This window comes from Tachyglossus aculeatus, chromosome Y4 (genome assembly GCF_015852505.1).
Source record: "Tachyglossus aculeatus isolate mTacAcu1 chromosome Y4, mTacAcu1.pri, whole genome shotgun sequence".
Taxonomy (NCBI): Eukaryota; Metazoa; Chordata; class Mammalia; order Monotremata; family Tachyglossidae; genus Tachyglossus; species Tachyglossus aculeatus.
In genome coordinates, this window is record NC_052096.1 from 11576523 (window position 1) to 11598258 (window position 21736).

The 21736-nt window shown below is 49.9% G+C and overlaps 2 protein-coding genes across 7 annotated transcripts in view; one reads left to right on the forward strand and one right to left on the reverse strand.

The window, feature by feature from the left end:
* Positions 1–544: 544 nt before the first annotated feature.
* CY4H1orf43 (chromosome Y4 C1orf43 homolog) lies at positions 545–12413 on the reverse strand. 6 transcript variants are annotated; one of them, XM_038769023.1, is made up of 7 exons: positions 12160–12412; positions 8700–8801; positions 7000–7129; positions 3430–3483; positions 3166–3335; positions 2089–2196; positions 545–1029 (listed from the first exon to the last, which is right to left on the reverse strand). In XM_038769023.1, the coding sequence occupies exons 1-7, from the start codon at positions 12268–12270 to the stop codon at positions 652–654; spliced, it is 1053 nt and encodes a 350-aa protein (XP_038624951.1). In that variant the 5' UTR covers positions 12271–12412; the 3' UTR covers positions 545–651. The 6 variants fall into 6 exon arrangements, with proteins under 6 accessions (XP_038624951.1, XP_038624952.1, XP_038624953.1 ...); XM_038769024.1 differs by having other exon boundaries at positions 7012–7129; positions 12160–12411; XM_038769026.1 differs by having other exon boundaries at positions 723–1029; positions 2089–2147; positions 12160–12411.
* Positions 12414–12631: 218 nt separating this feature from the next.
* Positions 12632–21736, forward strand: part of UBAP2L (ubiquitin associated protein 2 like) — a 30906-nt gene continuing 21801 nt past the window's right edge. Inside the window, exon 1 of the mRNA XM_038769055.1 lies at positions 12632–12712. The gene's annotated coding sequence lies outside the window, so the exon portion shown is untranslated. The remainder of the gene's footprint in view (positions 12713–21736) is intronic.

A 21736-nucleotide genomic window follows, 5' to 3' on the forward strand; every position in this document is an offset into this window, starting at 1 on the left:
GTCCAAGTCGGCAACATCTAGAGACGGTCCCTACCCAACAACGGGCTCACAGTCTAGAAGGGGGAGACAAGATGACAAACCAAAACATGTGGACAGGCGTCGTCGTTAGAGCAAATAGAATTAAAACTAAATGCACGTCATTAACAAAATAAATACAATAGTAAAGATGTACAAGATAGAGTAATAAATCTGTACAAATATATATACAGGTGCTGTGGGGAGGGGAAGGAGGTGGGGGGGGGATGGGGAGGAGGAGAGGCTCTCCCCCCATAGTGTGTCCCACCTCTCCTGGACGAGGACTTTCCCCACACCCAGTCCACCCCACCCGTGAAGACCAGACCCCGTAATAACATTATTATATTATATAATATATAATACACATATTATATATTATATATATAATAACATCATAATAATATTTGTTGAGCTCTACGTGCCAAGCACTGGAGTAGACACCAGTCAATCAGGTTGGACAGTCCCCGCCCCACCCGGGGCTCACCCTCTTCAACCCCATTTTACAGATGAGTGAACCGTGGCCGGGGTTGGGGAAGTGATTTCATTTCGCAATAGCTTTCTTTTATTTAAATAACCCGTTTACGAAGTCAGGCCGCGGCATCCGTCTGTCCGGAGAGACGGGGGTGTCCTTCCCCTTCAGGCCCTCGGCCTGGAATGACCCCCTCCCCGATTCAGGGGTGCGGGGAATAACCAACTTGAGGGAGGTGGGTGGGTTAAGGGCGGCCGGGACGGGTGGGGATGAGGCGGGAAGGGAGGAGTGGGTAGGTGTGGGTGCGTTTTTTGGGGGGGTACGGGGGGGTGTCTCGTCACAGGGTGCTTTCCAGTGTATTGTAGCTGTCCTTGAAGCTCTTCAGCTCCAGGAAATGCTTGGCCCTCTTGCTCCTGTGGGCGGGCGGGAGGTACGTCACCTGGATGGTGGAGGGCGACGAGGGCGAGGGAGCCTCGGGCGACTGAGTCAGGTCCTTGGCCGCCGTCTGGTGCTGCCGCTGGGAGCCGGACCCCCGGGCCTTGACGCTGGGGAGAGCGAGGCCGCTGTGAGCCCAATGTTGGGTAGGGACTGTCTCTATGTGTTGCCAATTTGGACTTCCCAAGCGCTTAGTACAGTGCTCTGCCCGTAGTAAGCGCTCAATAAATACGACTGATGATGATGACCATCTTACCTCCTTCCCTTCCCCACAGCACCTGTCTATATATGTATATATGTTTGTACATATTTATTACTCTATTTATTTATTTATTTTACTTGTACATATCTATTCTATTTATTTTATTTTGTTAGCATGTTTGGTTTTGTTCCCTGTCTCCCCCTTTTAGACTGGGAGCCCAATGTTGGGTAGGGACTGTCTCTATGTGTTGCCAATTTGGACTTCCCAAGCGCTTAGTACAGTGCTCTGCCCGTAGTAAGCGCTCAATAAATACGACTGATGATGATGACCATCTTACCTCCTTCCCTTCCCCACAGCACCTGTCTATATATGTATATATGTTTGTACATATTTATTACTCTATTTATTTATTTATTTTACTTGTACATATCTATTCTATTTATTTTATTTTGTTAGCATGTTTGGTTTTGTTCCCTGTCTCCCCCTTTTAGACTGGGAGCCCAATGTTGGGTAGGGACTGTCTCTATGTGTTGCCAATTTGGACTTCCCAAGCGCTGAGTACAGTGCTCTGCCCGTAGTAAGCGCTCAATAAATACGACTGATGATGATGACCATCTTACCTCCTTCCCTTCCCCACAGCACCTGTATATATGTATATATGTTTGTACATATTTGTTACTCTATTTTACTTGTACATATCTATTTATTTTATTTTGTTAGCATGTTTGGTTTTGTTCTCTGTCTCCCCCTTTTAGACTGGGAGCCCAGTGTTGGGTAGGGACTGTCTCTATGTGTTGCCAATTTGGACTTCCCAAGCGCTTAGTACAGTGCTCTGCACGTAGTAAGCGCTCAATAAATACGATTGATGATGATGATGATGACCCCCCCCTCCCCGCCCCGTTGCCTCCCGCCCGGCCCCTCCGACCCCCTTGGTGCCCCCTCCCCTCGCGCCCCCGGCCCGGCTCACGTGGCGGCCAGCTCCCGCAGGGCCTCCTGGTAGCTCAGGTACTCGCTGCGGCCGAAAGCCTGAGGGAGCGACGGGGAGGCGGGTCAGTCCATCGTACTTACTGAGCGCCTACTGTGAACAGAAAACTGTAACGGGCACGTCACTGGCCCACAGCGAGTTTACAATCTAGGGGGGGAGACGGACATCACACGCTGAACGACGGATATGGCGACGATGGCATTTATAAGCACTGGGGAGGCTACAAGGTGATCAGGTTGTCCCACAGTCAATCCCCACTTTACAGATGAGGTCACTGAGGCCCAGGGAAGCGAAGTGACTTGCCTAGAGTCACACAGCTGGCAAGCGGAGGAGCCGGGATGGACAGAAGTAGCATGGGGCTGGGAGGGGGGATGAATGAGGAGAGCGAGTCAGGGTGATGCCGAAGGGAGTGGGAGAAGAGGAAAGGAGGGCTTAGTCTGGGAAGGCTTCTTGGAGGAGATGGGCCTTCAGTAAGGCTTTGGAGGTGGGGAGAGTCATTGTCTGTCATACAAAAGTAACTGTTGGATAGAAGCAGTGTGGCTCAGTGGAAAGGGCCCGGGCTTGAGCGTCGGAGGTCGCGGGTTCTAATCCCGGTTCCGCCACTTGTCTGCAGTGTGATTTGGGGCAAGACACTTCTCTGGGCCTCAGTTTCCTCATCTGTAAAATGGAGGTGAAGACCGTGAGCCCCCCGTGGGACAACCTGATCACCTTGTAACCTCCCCGGCGCTTACAACAGTGCTCTGCACATAGTAAGCACTTAATAAATGCCATCGTCACCACATCCGTCATTTATTACTTGTGTTATGTCTGTCTCCCCCTCTAGATTGTAAACTCATTGTGGGCCAGTAACGTGTCTGTTGTAGTTTTGCACATAGTAAGCGCTTAAACAGATGTCGTCAGTATTATTATTTTATGACAGAGGTGGTGAGAGAGACACTGGGGAGGACACAAGGTAACCAGGTTTTCCCATGTGGGGCTCACAGAGGAGGTGAGACCCCGGGGGGTGGCTGGCCGCCTCCCTCCCTCCCTCCGTGCCCGACTCGGCCCCGGCTCTCTCACCCCGGTGCCGTAGCGCGCCGTCTCGTAGCCGTCCAGGAGGGTGTCGACCAGGGCCTTGCGGACCCCCTTAAAGGGCGTGGCGGAGGTGCGCAGTTCCAGCAAGTAGGAGCGGAAACTGGTGCCCACCAGGGACCGTGGGTGCCGGCTGTCCACGTGGTGGAACGGGATCTCTGCCGGGGGCAGAGGGGACGGTGCCGCTGACCCCGGGCCCCCGGGCGGACCCGCCCGGGCACCCGATCTCTCCCCGTCGCGCCCGCCCCTCACCTGAGGTCCGGATGGCATCCAGGGCTTTCATCCGGTAAAGGTAGTTGAAACAGTCTGCCAACACAAGGCCGGCGTTAGACGGTCGGCTCCGGGACCTCAGGCCCTTTTCCGATCGGTCACCCCACGGCTCCCTGCCCTCCCTGCAAACCCGCCGGGCCACTGCTCTCCCCATCTTCAAATAATAATGATAACGGCATTTGTTAAGCGCTATGTGCAAAGCACTGTTCTAAGCGCTGTTCAAAGCCTCCTGAAAGCCCACCATATCAGTACATATTTATTACTCTATTTATTTATTTATTTTACTTGTACATTTCTATCCTATTTATTTTATTCTGTTGGTATGTTTGGTTCTGTTCTCTGTCTCCCCCTTTTAGACTGTGAGCCCACTGTTGGGTAGGGACCGTCTCTATATGTTGCCAATTTGTACTTCCCAAGCGCTTAGTACAGTGCTCTGCACATAGTAAGCGCTCAATAAATACGATTGATTGATTGATTGAGGATCCCTTCCCTGATTAATGCCCGCCGCCCCCAACATCCCCGGCACACCCTCCTACCTCGGCGCTTCTGCGCCAACTCCGTCCCTGGGCATCTCCGGGCACCTGCAGCTGTTCTGCCCAGGTTGAGTTACACACCTGTTTCCTCACGCAGTCAGTCAATCGTATTTATTGAGCGCTTACTGCGTGTAGAGCACTGTACTAAGCGCTTGGGAAGTCCAAGTCGGCAACAGATAGAGACGGTCCCTACCCAACAACGGGCTCACAGTCTAGAAGGGGGAGACGGGCAACAAAACAAACATGTAGACAGGTGTCAAAGTCGTCAGGAAGTCGTATTTATCGAGCGCATGTGTGCAGAGCGCTCTCAACTCTGTGCTCAGTGTGGGCAGGGAATGTGTCAGCTGACTGTTGTATTGTACGTTCCCAAGCATTTAGTACAGTGCTCTGCACTAAGCCTCCTTGCTGACCTCCCAGCCTGCTGTCTCTCCCCACTCCAGTCCTCACTTCACTCTGCTGACCGGATCATCTTTCTACAAAAATGTTCAGGACACGTCATCTCCCTCCTCAAAAATCTCCACACAAAAACTCCTCACCACTGGCTTTAAGCTGTCCATCCCCTTGCCCCCTCCTACCTCACCTCCCTTCTATCCTTCTCCAGCCCAGCCCGCACCCTCCGCTCCTCCGCTGCTAATCTCCTCACCGTTAGGCCTCGTTCTCACCTGTCCCGCCATCGACCCCCGGCCCCCGTCCTCCCCCGGGCCTTGAATGCCCCCAATCCCTCTGCCCATCCGCCAAGCTAGCTCTCTTCCTCCCTTCAAGGCCCTGCTGAGAGCTCACCTCCTCCAGGAGGCCTGCCCAGACTGAGCCCCTTCCTTCCTCCCCCCCTCATCCCCCCTCCATCTCCCCCATCTTACCTCCTTCCCTTCCCCACAGCACCTGTACATATGTATATATGTTTGTACAGATTTATTACTCTATTTATTTTACTTGTACATATCTATTCTATTTATTTTATTTTGTTAGTATGTTTGGTTTTGTCTCCCTCTTTTAGACTGTGAGCCCACTGTTGGGTGGGGACTGTATCTATATGTTGCCAATTTGTACTGCCCAAGCGCCTAGTCCAGTGCTCTGCACACAGTAAGCACTCAATAAATACGATTGATTGATTTAAGGCAGTTCATCACCTTGTCCCCTCGTACCTCACCTTGCTTTTCTCCTTCTACAACCCAGCCCGCACGCTTCGCTCCTCTGGGGCTAACCCGTCCTGCCTCCGGCCTGAAACGCCCTCCCTCCTCACCGCTGCTTCAAAGCCTTCTTGAAGGCCCATCTCCTCCAAGAGGCCTTCCCAGACTAAATCCCACTCTTCCACATCTCCCACTCCCTTCTGTGTCTCCCTTTCGTCTCCCCGCCCCAGCTCCACTCCGCAACACATATATATTATCTGTAATTTTATTTATTTGTATTGACGTCTGTCTCCTCCCCTCTAGATTGTAGGCTCACTGTGGGCAGAGAGTGTCTCTGTTTGTTGTCGTATTGTACTTTCCCCAGTGCTTAGTGCTCTGCACACGGTAAGTGCTTCGTAGATACTACTGAATGAATGAGTAAATATGATTGAACGAATGAGTGACAGTACAGTAAGTACAAGGGGAAACGGTAGAGCATGGGCCTGGGAATCAGAAGGTTGTGGGTGAGCCCACTGTTGGGTAGGGACTGTCTCTATATGTTGCCAACTTGTACTTCCCAAGCGCTTAGTACAGTGCTCTGCACACAGTAAGTGCTCAATAAATACAATTGATTGATTGATTGATTCTAATCCCAGCTCTGCCATTTGTCCGTTGTGTGACCTTGGATAGATCACTTCTCTGGGCTTCAGTTACCTCATCTGCCAAATGGGGATTATTGTGAGCCCCACGTGGGACAAGCACTGCGTCCAACCCGATTTGCTTGTATTCACCCCAGTGCTTAGTACAGTGCTTGGCACGCAGTAAGCGCTTAACACCATAATTATATTACAACAATATAACCAACATATTCCCTGCCCTCAGTGAGCTTACGGTCAGACGACTACTCACTCTGTGGACACTCCCAGGTCCTTAAAACAGCAGTCTACACCCAGCGGGCACTCGAAGGCTACGACTGATTCTCATCATCATCATCATCAATCGTACTTATTGAGCGCTTACTATGTGCAGAGCACTGTACTAAGCGCTTGGGAAGTACAAATTGGCAACATATAGAGACAGTTCCTACCCAACGGTGGGCTCCCAGCCTAAAAGGGGGAGAACCCACGACCTCCTTCCTCTGCCCACCTCTGTGACCCACGGAGTGTGAGTTTCTAGACTGTGAGCCCACTGTGGGGTAGGGACCGTCTCTAGATGGTGCCAACTTGGACTTCCCAAGCGCTCTGCACATAGTAATCAATCAATCAATCAATCGTATTTATTGAGCGCTTACTATGTGCAGAGCACTGTACTAAGCGCTTGGGAAGTACAAATTGGCATCACATAGAGACAGTCCCTACCCAACAGTGGGCTCACAGTCTAAAAGGGGGAGACAGAGAACAGAACCAAACACACCAACAAAATAAAATAAGTAGGATAGAAATGTACAAGTAAAATAAATAAATAAATAAATCAATAGAGTAATAAATATGCACAACCATATATACATATATACAGGTGCTGTGGGGAAGGGAAGGAGGTAAGACGGGGGGATGCAGAGGGGGACGAGGGGGAGAGGAAAGAAGGGGCTCAGTCTGGGAAGGCCTCCTGGAGGAGGTGAGCTCTCAGCAGGGCCTTGAAGGGAGGAAGAGAGCTAGCTCGGCGGATGGGCAGAGGGAGGGCATTCCAGGCCCGGGGGACAATGGCGGGACAGGCGAGAGCGAGGTACAGTAAGCGCTCAATAAATACGATCGAACGAATGCTGTCACTACCAGATTAGCACACGCCGCCTCTGCGGGCAGGGAGCCTATCTCAACCGGACTTTCTCCTTGTCGTGCCCCCCAATCCCCGGCACAGGCCTCTGCCCACCGTGCAGCTCTGCTGGGCACTGCCCGGGGGGGCCCCCCGCCCCACACCTGCCACGGTACATTGGTTTCCTTGTGCCTCCAGCTGCAGCAGCCTGGCGTCATCCTCGGCGAGGAGTCTCGGCTCGTATTTGACGTCTTGGACCTTGGACAGGCGAATATCTATCTCCTCCTTCAAGTCCTGCTCCCATGGTGATGGGGGGAGAGAGGAGGCAGGATTACACTCCAACACGTTACCTGGCCAGTTGCCCAGCCCAGATAAACAGCTTGACCTATTGGCAAGATCACGAGCTTGAGAGTCGGAGGGCGTGGGTTCTAATCCCGGCTCCGCCACTCATCTGCCGTGACCTTGGGCAAATCACTTCACTTCTCTCTGCCTCGGTTCCCTCATCTGGGGATTAAACCTGTGATCCCCACGTAGGACAGGGACTGAGTCCACCTGATTACCCTGAATCTACCCCAGTGCTTGGCACATAAGCGCTTAATATCATCATCATCATCAATCATATTTATTGAGCGCTTATTGTGTGCAGAGCACTGGACTAAGCGCTTGGGAAGTACAAATTGGCAACATATAGAGACAGTCCCGGCCCGACAGTGGGCTCACAGTCTAAAAGGGGGAGACAGAGAACAGAACCAAACATACTAACAAAATAAAATAAATAGAATAGATATGGACAAGTAAAATAGAGTAATAAATATGTACAACCATATATACAGGTGCTGTGGGGAAGGGAAGGAGGTAAGATGGGGGGATGGAGAGGGGGACGAGGGGGAGAGGAGGGAAGGGGCTCAGTCTGGGAAGGCCTCCTGGAGGAGGATTAATACCATAATCATCAACAAATACCATAATTACTATTATTGTGGCAGGACCTGGGGTCGGTGAGCGGCTGGGGACGGGACAGGGCACACCACTGCCCACCCCTCCACCCCACCGGTGGTTCAGCTGCAGCTGGAAGGCTTAGGGTGAGAGGCAGCGTGGCTTAGTGGAAAGAGCCCGGGCTTGGGAGTCAGGGGTCGTGGGTTCTAATCCCGGCTCTGCCACTTATCAGCCGTGTGACTTTGGGTTAGTCACTTCACTTCTCTGTGCCTCTGTGACCTCATCTGTAAACTGGGGATAAAGACTGTGACCACCCCCACCAACATGGGACAACCTGATTACCTTGTATTTCTCCCAGTTCTTAGAACAGTGCTTGGCACATAGTAAGCGCTTAATATATTATATTATATATATTATATTATATATATATAATATTATATTATATATCACATCTTTACCCTTTCATTGGATGGTATAATAGTAATAATGGCATTTATTAAGCACTTACTGTGGGCAAAGCACCGTTCTAAGCGCTGAGGAGTTTACAAGGTGATCAGATTGTCCCACGTGGGGCTTACAGTCTTCATCCCCATTTTACAGATGAGATAACTGAGGCCCAGAGAAGTTAAGTGACTTGCCCGAAGTCACACAGCTGACAAGTGGCGGAGCCGGGATTTGGACCGTTGACCTCTGACTCCAAAGCCCGTGTTCTTTCCACTGAGCCACGCTGCTTAGTACAGTGCTTTACACCCAACGGGCGCTCAAGCGATGCTGTTACTATGACTCTGTACTCGACTCCACCCTGCCTGGAGACAGGGGCGCGGCCAGAATGACCTCCCGAGGCCCCTTCCCAGGGCAGACTGGGCCGGGCCCCCCCCTTGGCGTGTGTGTTTTGGGGGTGGAGGGGGGGAGAAAATGACCCCAGCCCCACCTTGGGCGCGTTGTGTCCCACCGGGACATGGGGACCCCGTCGGGACTTCATCGCAAAGCGCATAATTTGCCTCTTCACAAAGATGAACAGCAGCACGAACACCTGAGGAGGAGAATGGAAAGAGCCCGGGATTGGGAGTCGGAGGTCAGGAGTTCTAATCCTGACCCCGCCACTTGTCGGCTGTGTGACCTCGGGCAAGTCACTTCGCTTCCCTGGGCCTCAGCTCCCTCATCTGGAAAATGGGGATGAAGACTGTGGGCCCCATGTGGGATAACCTGATTACCGTGTATCTACTCCAGCACTTAGAACAGTGCTTGGCACATAGTAAGCGCTTAACAAATACCACCATTATTATTATTATTATGATTATTTTTGGCACATAGAAAGCGCTTAACAAATGCCATCATTATTAGCATTATTACTAGAATAGTGCTTGGCACATAGTAAGCGCTTAGCAAATGCCATCATCATTATTATTATTATTTTTGGCGCATAGTAAACGCTCAACAAATGCCATTATTAGTAGCATTATTATTAGAACAGTGCTTGGCACATAGTAAGCGCTTAGCAAATGCCATCATTATTATTATTATTATTTTTGGTGCATAGTAAGCGCTCAACAAATGCCATTATTAGTAGCATTATTATTAGAACAGTGCTTGGCACATAGTAAGCGCTCAGCAAATGCCATCATTATTATTATTATTATTTTTGGCGCATAGTAAGCGCTTAACAAATGCCATCATTATTATGATGATTAGAGCAGTGCTTGGTGCATAGTAAGCGCTAAACAAATGCCATCATTATTCTAATTATTATTAAAACAGTGCTTGGCACATAGTAAGCGCTTAACAAATGCCATCATTATTGTTATTATTAGAACAGTGCTTGGCGCATAGTAAGCGCTTAATAATGCCATCATTATTAGAACAGTGCTTGGCACACAGTAAGCGCTTAATAATGCCATCATTATTAGAACAGTGCTTAGCACATAGTAAGCGCTTAACAAATGCCATCATTACTATTATGATTAGAGCAGTGCTTGGTGCATAGTAAGCGCTAAACAAATGCCATCATTATTCTAATTATTATTAAAACAGTGCTTGGCACATAGTAAGCGCTTAACAAATGCCATCATTATTGTTATTATTAGAACAGTGCTTGGCGCATAGTAAGCGCTTAATAATGCCATCATCATTAGAACAGTGCTTGGCACATAGTAAGCGCTTAATAATGCCATCATTATTAGAACAGTGCTTGGCACATAGTAAGCGCTTAGCAAATGCCATCATTATTATTATGATTAGAGCAGTGCTTGGCGCATAGCAAGCGCTTAACAAATACCACCGTTATTATTATGATTAGAGCAGTGCTTGGCACATAGTAAGCGCTTAACAAATGCCATCATTATTATTATGATTAGAGCAGTGCTTGGCGCATAGTAAGCGCTTAACAAATGCCATCATTATTATTATTATGAAACAGTGTTTGGCACATAGTAAGCGCTTAATAATGCCATCATTATTAGAACAGTGCTTGGCACATAGTAAGCGCTTAATAATGCCATCATTATTAGAACAGTGCTTGGCACATAGTAAGCACTTAATAATGCCATCATTATTAGAACAGTGCTTGGCACATAGTAAGCGCTTAATAATGTCATCATTACTAGAACAGTGCTTGGCACATAGTAAGCGCTCAACAAATGCCATTGTTAGTATTATTATGATTAGAGCAGTGCTTGGCGCATAGTAAGTGCTTAACAAATACCATCGTTATTATTATTATTATTAGAGCAGTGCTTGGCACATAGTAAGCGCTTAACAAATGCCATCATTATTATTATTATTAAAACAGTGCTTGGACCATAGTAAGCGCTTAATAATGCCATCATTATTAGAACAGTGCTTGGCGCATAGTAAGCGCTTAACATATGCCATCATTACTATTATTATTTAAAACAGTCCTTGGTGCATAGTAAGCGCTTAGTAATGCCATCATTATTAGAACAGTGCGTAGCACATAGTAAGCGCTTAATAATGCCATCATTATTAGAACAGTGCTTGGCACATAGTAAGTGCTTAGCAAATGCCATCATTATTATTATGATTAGAGCAGTGCTTGGCGCATAGTAAGTGCTTAACAAATACCACCATTATTATTATGATTAGAGCAGTGCTTGGCACATAGTAAGCGCTTAACAAATACCATCGTTATTATTATGATTAGAGCAGTGCTTGGCACATAGTAAGCGCTTAACAAATGCCATCATTATTATTATTATTATTAAAACAATGCTTGGACCATAGTAAGCGCTTAATAATGCCATCATTATTAGACCAGTGCTTAGCACATAGCAAGCGCTTAACAAATGCCATCATTACTATTATGATTAGAGCAGTGCTTGGAGCATAATAAGCGCTTAACAAATGCCATCATTACTATTATTATTAAAACAGTGCTTGGCGCATAGTAAGAGCTTAACAAATACCATCATTATTATTATTATTAAAACAATGCTTGGCACATAGTAAGCGCTTAATAATGCCACCATTATTAGAACAGTGCTTGGCACATAGTAAGCGCTTAATAATGCTATCATTATTAGAACAGTGCTTGGCACATAGTAAGCGCTTAACAAATGCCATCATTACTATTATGATTAGAGCAGTGCTTGGCGCATAGTAAGCGCTTAACAAATACCACCGTTATTACTATGATTAGAGCAGTGCTTGGCACATAGTAAGCGCTTAACAAATGCCATCATTATTATTATGATTAGAGCAGTGCTTGGCGCATAGTAAGCGCTTCACAAATGCCATCATTACTATTATTATCAAAACAATGCTTGGACCATAGTAAGCGCTTAATAATGCCATCATTATTAGAACAGTGCTTAGCACATAGTAAGCGCTTAGCAAATGCCATCATTACTATTATGATTAGAGCAGTGCTTGGCGCATAGTAAGCGCTTAACAAATACCACCGTCATTATTATGATTAGAGCAGTGCTTGGCACATAGTAAGCGCTTAACAAATGCCATCATTACTATTACGATTAGAGCAGTGCTTGGCACATAGTAAGCGCTTAACAAATGCCATCATTACTATTATTATTAAAACAGTGCTTGGCACATAGTAAGCGCTTAACAAATGCCATCATCATTATTATTATTAAAACAATGCTTGGACCATAGTAAGCGCTTAATAATGCCACCATTATTAGAACAGTGCTTGGCACATAGTAAGCGCTTAATAATGCCATCATTATTAGAACAGTGACTGGCACACAGTAAGCGCTTAACAAATGCCATCATTACTATTATGATTAGAGCAGTGCTTGGAGCATAGTAAGCGCCTAACAAATACCATCGTTATTATTATGATTAGAGCAGTGCTTGGCACATAGTAGGCGCTTAATAAATAGGATCGTTATTCCTGTTATGATGGTTATTATTACCAGGCTGCCGTAGGCCATCACCAGCACCACGTTCACCCCCGACAGCCAGTTGCCGCCACTACCGCCTCCTCCTCCTCCTCCTCCTCCTCCTCCGTTGTTGGTGGCCGCCATTTCCCCCGGGTCCCTTCTCCTTCTACCCCGGAGACGGAGGCGGCGGCGTCGGTTGCCGTCTTCCCCGTCCCCTCCCGGCCATTTCCTCAGCGAGGCCGTCGAGGCCCAACTGGGCCCGAAAACATGGCCGCCGCCTGAGGGGAGGAGAAGAAGGAGGGGCGACGCGGGCCACGTGACCCGGGGCCGGCGTGGCGGGAGGAAGGGCGGGAAGCGCGCGCAGGCGCGCCAGGAGCGCGTCACGTGACGCCCGCGCCGGCGCGGATTGGGGGAGAGCGACGCGGCGGGTCACGTGCCGGGGGGGCTCCAGAGCGCGGAGGGGGGGCCTGGTCACGTGACGGGGGCGGCGCGGCCCGGGGTGTCAGTGTGGAGGAGGCTGAGGTAAAGTTGGGAGCGGCGGCGGCGGCGACGAGAGCGGTGCTGGCGGCGGCGGAGGAGGCGCCGGGTATTGTCCGCCACCCCCGGCGGCGCGGGGGTCCCCGTCCCGGTCTCCCCCCGTCCTCATTAAGCGGCCCGAGGGGCGCCTCCCCCGCTCCTCCCGCCGGGGCCCCCTTGGCCACTGTCGCCGCGGGGGACTCTGGGACGGCAGTGCGGCCTAGTAGGCCGCGCCGAAGCCGGGCCCTCGCGTAGGGCGCGTGGCCGGCGGGCGAGGCGCGGACCCCAGCCCCCTTTGTCACCCCCTCCTCCTGCCCCCCCCCCCAGACGGCAGGCCTCGGGGGACGCCTCCGCCGGGAAGCCCTCCCCAAAATGGGGGGAGGGGGCGGATCGGGCCGGCGCCTTGTTATTGTTGTCGTCCCCTCCCCGACCGCCGCCCTCGTGGCCCCGGCTTGGCCGCCTCAGGGGTCTCCGGCCATCTTGGCTTCCTTCTCGGGCCCTGGGGGGGCTCCCCCTCTTCTCCCCCCCCCCCCAAAAAAAGACCCCAAATTTCCCACCCCCCTAAAGGGGGTCGGGGTGATTTCGGGAACGAAGAGGAACCTTCTCCCCCGACCCCCGTGGGCGGTAGAAAAGGGGGAGAAAACCCCCCCACCACTCCAGTCAGGAAGGGGCTACTAATAATAACAATAATGGCGTCTGTTAATCAATCAATCAGTCCATCAATCAACCGTATTTATTGAGCGCTTACTGTGTGCAGAAAACTGTACTAAGCGCTTGGGAAGTATAAGATGGCAACATCATCATCAATCGTATTTATTGAGGGCTTACTATCATCATCATCAATCGTATTTATTGAGCGCCTACTGTGTGCAGAGCACTGGACTAAGCGCTTGGGAAGTGCAAGATGGAAACATCATCATCATCATCAATCGTATTTACTGAGCGCTTACTATCATCATCATCATCATCAATCGTATTTATTGAGCGCCTACTGTGTGCAGAGCACTGGACGAAGCGCTTGGGAAGTACAAGATGGCAACATCATCAATCGTATTTATTGAGGGCTTACTATCATCATCATCAATCGTATTTATTGAGCGCCTACTGTGTGCAGAGCACTGGACTAAGCGCTTGGGAAGTACAAGATGGCAACATCATCATCATCATCAATCGTATTTATTGAGCGCTTACTGTGTGCAGAGCACTGGACTAAGCGCTTGGGAAGTACAAGATGGCAACATCATCATCATCATCAATCGTACTTATTGAGGGCTTACTATCATCATCATCATCATCAATCTTTATTGAGCGCTTACTGTGTGCAGAGCACTGGACTAAGCGCTTGGGAAGTACAAGATGGCAACATCATCATCAGCAATCGTATTTATTGAGCGCTTACTATCATCATCATCATCATCAATCGTATTTATTGAGCGCTTACTTTGTGCAGAGCACTGGACTAAGCGCTTGGGAAGTACAAGATGGTAACATCATCATCATCATCGATCGTATTTATTGAGCGCCTACTGTGTGCAGAGCACTGGACTAAGCGCTTGGGAAGTACAAGATGGCAACATCATCATCAATCGTATTTATTGAGCGCTTACTATCATCATCATCATCATCATCATCAATCGTATTTATTGAGCGCTTACTGTGTGCAGAGCACTGGACTAAGCGCTTGGGAAGTACAAGATGGTAACATCATCATCATCATCGATCGGATTTATTGAGCGCCTACTGTGTGCAGAGCACTGGACTAAGCGCTTGGGAAGTACAAGATGGCAACATCATCATCAATAAATACATATTTATTACTCTATTTATTTTACTTGTACATTCCTGTCCTATTTATTTTATTTTGGTGGTATGTTTGGTTCTGTTCTCTGTCTCCCCCTTTTAGACTGTGAGCCCACTGTTGGGTCGGGACTGTCTCTATGTGTTGCCAATTTGTACTTCCCAAGCGCTTAGTACAGTGCTCTGCACATAGTAAGCGCTCAATAAATACGATTGATTGATTGATTGATCATCAATCGTATTTATTGAGCGCTTACTATCATCATCATCATCATCATCAATTGTATTTATTGAGCGCCTACTGTGTGCAGAGCACTGGACTAAGCGCTTGGGAAGTACAAGATGGCAACATCATCATCATCGATCGTATTTATTGAGCGCTTACTATGTGCAGAGCACTGGACTAAGCGCTTGGGAAGTACAAGATGGCAACATCATCATCATCATCAATCGTATTTATTGAGCGCTTACTATCATCATCATCATCATCAATCGTATTTATTGAGCGCTTACTGTGTGCAGAGCACTGGACTAAGCGCTTGGTAAGTACAAGATGGCAACATCATCACCATCAATCGTATTTATTGAGCGCTTACTATCATCATCATCATCATCAATCGTATTTATTGAGCGCTTACTATGTGCAGAGCACTGTGCTAAGCGCTTGGGAAGTACAAATTGGCAACATCTAGAGACAGCCCCTACCCAACGGTGGGCTCACAGTCTAAAAGGGGGAGACAGAGAACAAAACCAAACGTACTAACAAGATAAAATAAATAGAATAGATATGTACAAATAAAATAAATAAATATTTATTTACAGTGGGCTTTCAGTCTGTTAAGCGCTTACTATGTGCTAAGCACTGAGGTAGGTGTAAAGGCCTAATAATAGTGACAATAACTGTGTTCGTTAAGCGATTACTAAGCGCTGAGGTAGATGTGATTGTCAGCCGTGTGACTTTGGGCCAGTCACTTCGCTTCTCTGGGCCTCAGTTCCCTCACCTGTAAAATGGGGATTAAGACTGTGAGCCCCCTGTGGGACAACCTGATCACCTGGTAACCTCCCTAGCGCTTAGAACAGTGCCTTGCACATAGTAAGCGCTTAATAAATGCCATCATCATTATTATTATTATTATTATGTAAGGCAAATCTGTTGTTCCACGCGGGACTCGCAATCCCCATTTTACAGTTGAGGGAACTGAGGGCACGGAGGATGGTGGTGGCATTTGTTAAGCGCTTACTACGTGCACTGTTCTGAGCGCCGGGGGGGGATACAGAGGGATAAGGTCGTACCCCGTGGGTCTCAAAGTCTTCCCCATTTTACAGATGAGGGAACTGAGGCACGGAGGATGGTGGTGGCATTTAAGCGCTTACTATGTGCACTGTTCTAAGCGCTGGGGGCGATGCAGAGTCATCAGATGTGGCTCACAGTCTTCATCCCCATTTTACAGATGAGGAAACTGAGGGCACGGAGGATGATGGTGGCATTTGTTAAGCGCTTACTATGTACACTGTTCTAAGCGCTGAGGGGGATGCAAAGTGATCACGTCGTACCCCATGTGGCTCACGGTCTTCATCCCCATTTTACAGATGAGGGAACTGAGGGCACAGAGGATGGTGGTGGCATTTGTTAAGTGCTTACTACGTGCACTGTTCTAAGCGCTGGGGGGGATGCAAAGTGATCAGGTCGTACCCCGTGTGGCTCACAGTCTTCATCCCCATTTTACAGATGAGGGAACTGAGGGCACGGAGGATGGCGGTGGCATTTGTTAAGCGCTTACTACGTGCACTTTTATAAGCGCTGGGGCGGGATGCAAAGTGATCTGGTCGTCCCCCGTGTGGCTCACACTCTTCATCCCCATTTTACAGATGGGGTAACTGAGGCACGGAGGACGATGGTGGCATTTGTTAAGCGCTTACTACGTGCACTGTTCTAAGCGCAGGGTGGGGATGCAAAGTGATCAGGTTGTACCCCATGTGGTTCACAATCTTCATGCCCATTTTACAGATGAGGGAACTGAGGGCACGGAGGATGGCGGTGGCATTTGTTAAGCGCTTACTCTGTGCACTGTTCTAAGCGCTGGGGGGGATGCAGAGTGATCAGGTCGCCCCCCTGTGGGGCTCACAGTCTTCATCCCCATTTTACAGATGAGGGAACTGAGGCACGGAGGATGACGGTGGCATTTGTTAAGCGCTTACTACGTGCACTGTTCTAAGCGCTGGGGGGGATGCAGAGTGATCAGGTCGCCCCCCTGTGGGGATCACAGTCTTCATCCCCATTTTACAGATGAAGGAACTGAGGCACAGAGAAGTGACTTGCCCAGAGTCACACAGCGGATAAGGGGCGGAGGTGGGATTAGAACCCACGACCTCTGAGTCCCAAGCCTGGGGTCTTGCCACTAAGCCACGCTGTTTAGCAAGCGCTTACTGTGTACGGAGTAATAATAATAATAATAATAATGGCACTTATTAAGCGCTTACTATGTGCAAAGCACTGTTCTAAGCTCTGGATTGTATTGTACTACAATACTGTAGTACTGTATAGTACTTACAGTACTAAGTACTGTATTGAGCGCCTGGGGAAGTGCCACAGAGTAGGCGGACGCGCTCCCTGCCTGCAGAGCGCTTGCGATCTGGGCTGGGAGGCGGCTAAAATAATAATGATAGTGACGGTATTTGTTAAGCGCTTACCGTGGGCCAAGCGCTGGGGGAGATACAAGGTGATCAGGTTGTCCCCCGTGGGGCTCACGGTCTTCATCCCCATTTTACAGATGAGGGAACTGAGGCCCAGAGAAGTGAAGGGACTTGCCCAAGGTCACACAGCTGACAAGTGGTGGTGCCGGGATTAGAACTCGCGACCTCTGGCTCCCAAGCCCAGCCACAAAGCCACGTTGCTGCAAGTGTGTACAGAGCACTTTATCAAGTGCCACAGAGGGGGATGCGCTCCCTGCCTGCAGAGCGCTTGCGATCTTCGGGGGGAGGCAGCTATAATGATAATAATAATAATAATTGTATTTGTTAAGCGCTTACTATGGGCCAAGCACTGTTCTAAGTGCCGGGGTAGATAAGGGAATCCGGTTGTCTCACGTTTTAATCCCCATTTTACAGAAAAGGGAACTGAGGCCTAGAGAGGTGAAGCGACTTGCCCAAAGTCATACAGCTGACTTGTGGCAGAGGTGGGATTAGAACCCACAACCTCTGACTCCCAAGCCCATGCTCTTTCCACTAAGCCACACTGTTTCCTGATATCCAAGTGGGTTAAGCGTGGTGGGGGGGGAATAATCGAGTCGATCCGGGTTGTTTTATTAATAATAACAATAATGGTGTTTAAATGCTTACTATGTCCCAAGCCCTGTTCTAAGCGCTGGGGTAAATACAGGGTAATCAGGCTGTCCCACGTGGGGCTCACAGTCTTCATCCCCATTTTCCAGATGAGGTAACGGAGGCACAGAGAAGTGACTTGCCCAAAGTCCACCAAGCACTTAGTACAGTGCTCTGCACACAGTAATCAATCAATCAATCAATCGTATTTATTGAGCGCTTACTGTGTGCAGAGCACTGTACTAAGCGCTTGGGAAGTCCAAGTTGGCAACACATAGAGGCAGTCCCTACCCAACAGTGGGCTCACAGGCTAAAAGGGGGAGACAGAACAAAACCAAACATATTAACAAAATAAAATAAATAGTAAGTGCTCAATAAATAAAAGATGGAATGAAAGTCACTCAGTAGACAAGTGGCAGAGGCAGGATTAGAACCCACGACCTCTGACTCCCAAGCCCGGGCTCTTTCCACATAGCCACGCTGCTTCCGCATACATACCTATTCTATTTATTTTATTTTGTTAGTATGTTTAGTTTTGTTCTCTGTCTCCCCCTTTTAGACTGTGAGCCCACTGTTGGGTAGGGACTGTCCCTATATGTTGCCAACTTGTACTTCCCAAGCACTTAGTACAGTGCTCTGCACACAGTAAGCGCTCAATAAATACAATTGATCGATTGATTGATTCCAACCTGGATGAGGGCCACCGTCTCTAGGAGAGAGGCTTCCAATCTTGCGACCCTGGGGGTCTCAGACCCCCCTCACCCGCTCCTTGGCCGGGTACCCGAGGAAATAGTAGTGCTTGCCAAACGCTCACTGTGGGCCGGGCACTGTTCTGAACGCTGAGTTAGAGACAAGATTAATCGGTTGGACACCGTCTTAATCCCCATTTTTCAGATGAGGTAACTGAGGCACAACCGAGGAAGTGAAGTGACTTACCCAAGGTCCCAAAGCAGGCCCGTGGCAGAGCTGGGATTAGAACCCAGGACCTCCGACTCCCGGATCCGTGCTCTTTCTACTAAGCCACGCTGGCCGAAGCCACCGGCCAACGTCCTCCCCGGCAGCCCGACCCGGACGGGGCCGTGGGCATCAATCTCCCACCACCCGCGGCTTCCCACCGCACCTCGAACCGTCCCCCAAAGTCAGTCTGCCCATCAGGGCTACTTCCTGGACACCTGCCATCCTGGGGAGGGGACTAGTCAGTCGTATTTACTGAGCGCTCACTGTGTGCAGACCACTGGACCGAGCACTTGGGAGAGGACCATGCAACAATAAACAGGCATTTCTGGCCCACGGCGAGCTTAACGGTCGTAATAATAATTATGGCATTTGTTAAGCGCTTACTACGGGCCAGGCACCGTACTAAGCGCCGGGGTGGAGATAAGCATAGTGGGTTGGACACAGTCCCTGTCCCATGGGGGGGCTCCCGGCTTCAGTCTCCATTTTACAGATGAGAGAACTGAGGCCCGGAGAAGTGAAGCGACTTGCCCAAGGTCACCCAGCAGACAAGTGGCAGAGCCAAGATTAGAACCCGTGATCTTCAGACGCCGGGGCTCTATCCACTAGGCCACACTGCTTCTTTTACAGCTTAGAGGTACTAGGGCAGCGAGGTAGCCGAGCGGAAAGAGCACGGGGCCGGGAGCCGGAGGACCTGAGTTTTAGGCTGGCAGTGCCACTTGGCTGTTGCGTGTCCTACGCTTCTCTGGACCTCACTTCCCTCATCTGCAAAATGGGGATAAGTTACTTCTTCCTCCCTCTTCGACACGCTCCCCACCTTGAAAGCCTTATTGAAGGCACAGCTCGAAGAGATCTTCTCCCACTCCCTTCTGCGGCGATTTGCACCCTTTATTCACCCCTCCCTCAGCCCCTATGTCCGTATCCATCATTTATTTACGTTACTGTCTCCCCTTCTGGACTGTAAGCTCACTGTGGGCAGGGAACGAGTCTGCCAGCTCGATCATTTTGTCCTCTCTCGAGCGCTTAGTACAGTGGTCTGCATACAGTAAGCGCTCCATAAATACAGCTGGTTGATCTGGGCCTGGTGCTTCTGCCCCAGTATTTAGCGCAGTGCCTGGCACACAGTAAGCACTTAACAAATCCCTGAGTTGTTAAAGTGACATCAAATGCCTGGTCCCCGCCCTCAAAAGGTCTAATGCGGAGGACAGTGAATTAACGATAATAATGGTATTTGAGTGCCTACTATGTGCCAAGCACTGTACTCAGTGCTGGGGAGGTTGCAGACAAATCGGACTGGACACAGTCCCTGCCCCGCACGGGGCTCACGGTCTTAATCCCCATTTTGCAGATGAGGTCACTGAGGCCCAGAGACGTGAAGTGACTTGCCCGAGGCCACGCGGGCACGTGGCGGAGCCGGAATTAGAACCCACAACCTTCGGAGTCCTGGGCCTGTGCTCCGCCCGCTGTGCCGTGCTGCTTCCCCAGGCAGATTTAGGGGACGCAGGAGGGAGAACAAGGAGATCCCGAGGGCTGGAAGGGTAAGGTGGCCAAATGAGCGTTAGAAGTCGCCAAGTATAAGTGCCCAAGTTGCGCCAAAGCCCGCATAAGCGGGCGAAGGGTGGCTAAGGTGGCAGTTAGTTGGCGATGAGGCCTCCCGGAGGAGGGGCTTTGGGGAGCCTGTGAATTGGGTTGGGGGGATGCAGAGGAATAGAACGAGCTTCCCCCCGGATTGTAAGCTCGGCTGCGGGCAGGGAACGTATCTGTTTATTGTGGTATTCGGCACACGGCGCTCGGTAAACACGCCGGAATGGGTGAATGAATGAGTCCCAGGTCAGGGGGACAGGGTGAGTGATGGGGGCGGTGGGGGTCTGTTCAGCGCTTAGTCCAGCGCTCCGTACTCAGTAAGTGCTCAATAAATATGAGCACTTGGCCTGGAATCATCCCCCGGGCCTGGAATGCCCCCAATCCCTCTGCCCATCCGCCAAGCTCGCTCTCCCTCCCTTCAAGGCCCTACTGAGAGCTCACCTCCTCCAGGAGGCCTTCCCAGACTGAGCCCCTTCCTTCCTCTCCCCCTCGTCCCCCTCTCCATCCCCCCACATCTTACCTCCTTCCCTTCCCCACAGCACCTGTATATATGGATATATGTTTGTACATATTTATTACTCTTTATTTTACTTGTACATATTTATTCTATTTATTTTATTTTGTTAGTATGTTTGGTTTGGTTCTCTGTCTCCCCCTTTTAGACTGTGAGCCCACTGCTGGGTAGGGACTGCCTCTATATGTTGCCAATTTGGACTTCCCAAGCGCTTAGTACAGTGCTCTGCACATAGTAAGCGCTCAATAAATACGATTGATTGATTGATTGATTGAGGGACAGGGTGAATGATTTGGGGGAGGGGTCTGTCTGTCAGACCCCAAGGTGAGGCGGACCGTCAGGAGCGTCTCTCCAGCCTCCCCGGGCAGCGTCCTAGGATCCTGCCAAATTCCAAGTCAAGCGACACGGTCCGAAGGGGGAGACTGAGAGGAAGGGGCTGCCCTGGGTACCCCGCCGCTCGACCGTATTGACTGAGGGCCTTCCGCACGCAGGGCACTGTACTGAGCGCTGGGAGGCCCAGTCCCCGCCCTTGGGGGGCTTCCGGGGTAGAGGATTGTAAAAGGACCCAAGCTGACCTGTGGGCAGTGCTTTGCCCATAGTAAGCGCTTAATAAATGCCATTATTATTATTATTATCATCCCACTCGCTCATTCAGTCGTATTTATTGAGCGCCTACCCGTGCAGAGCACTGTACTAGCACTTGGGAGCCTGCAGCACAATGGGACACAATCCCTGCCCTTAGCGAGCTTACAGTTGAGAACAGGGGAGGCAGATGTGACTAGAAGTAAATAAATGACAGAGATGGACATGAGTGAGGTGGGGCAGGGTGGGGGGAAGAACAAAGGAAGCGAGTCAGGGAGAAGAAGAGAGGGGGCTTAGTCTGGGAAGGCCTCTTGGAGGAGGTGGGCCTTCAATAAAACTCTG

Bases quoted from the DNA above. Each gene is read 5' to 3' on its own strand.
- CY4H1orf43 (XM_038769023.1), bottom strand. From the start codon at position 12,270: ATGGCGGCCACCAACAACGGAGGAGGAGGAGGAGGAGGAGGAGGAGGC. The intron at 7,130-8,699 runs GTGGGGCTGGGG...CCATGGGAGCAG, and splicing joins TGGGACACAACGCGCCCAAG to GACTTGAAGGAGGAGATAGA. The intron at 1,030-2,088 runs GTGAGCCGGGCC...CGCTCTCCCCAG, and splicing joins CTGCGGGAGCTGGCCGCCAC to CGTCAAGGCCCGGGGGTCCG.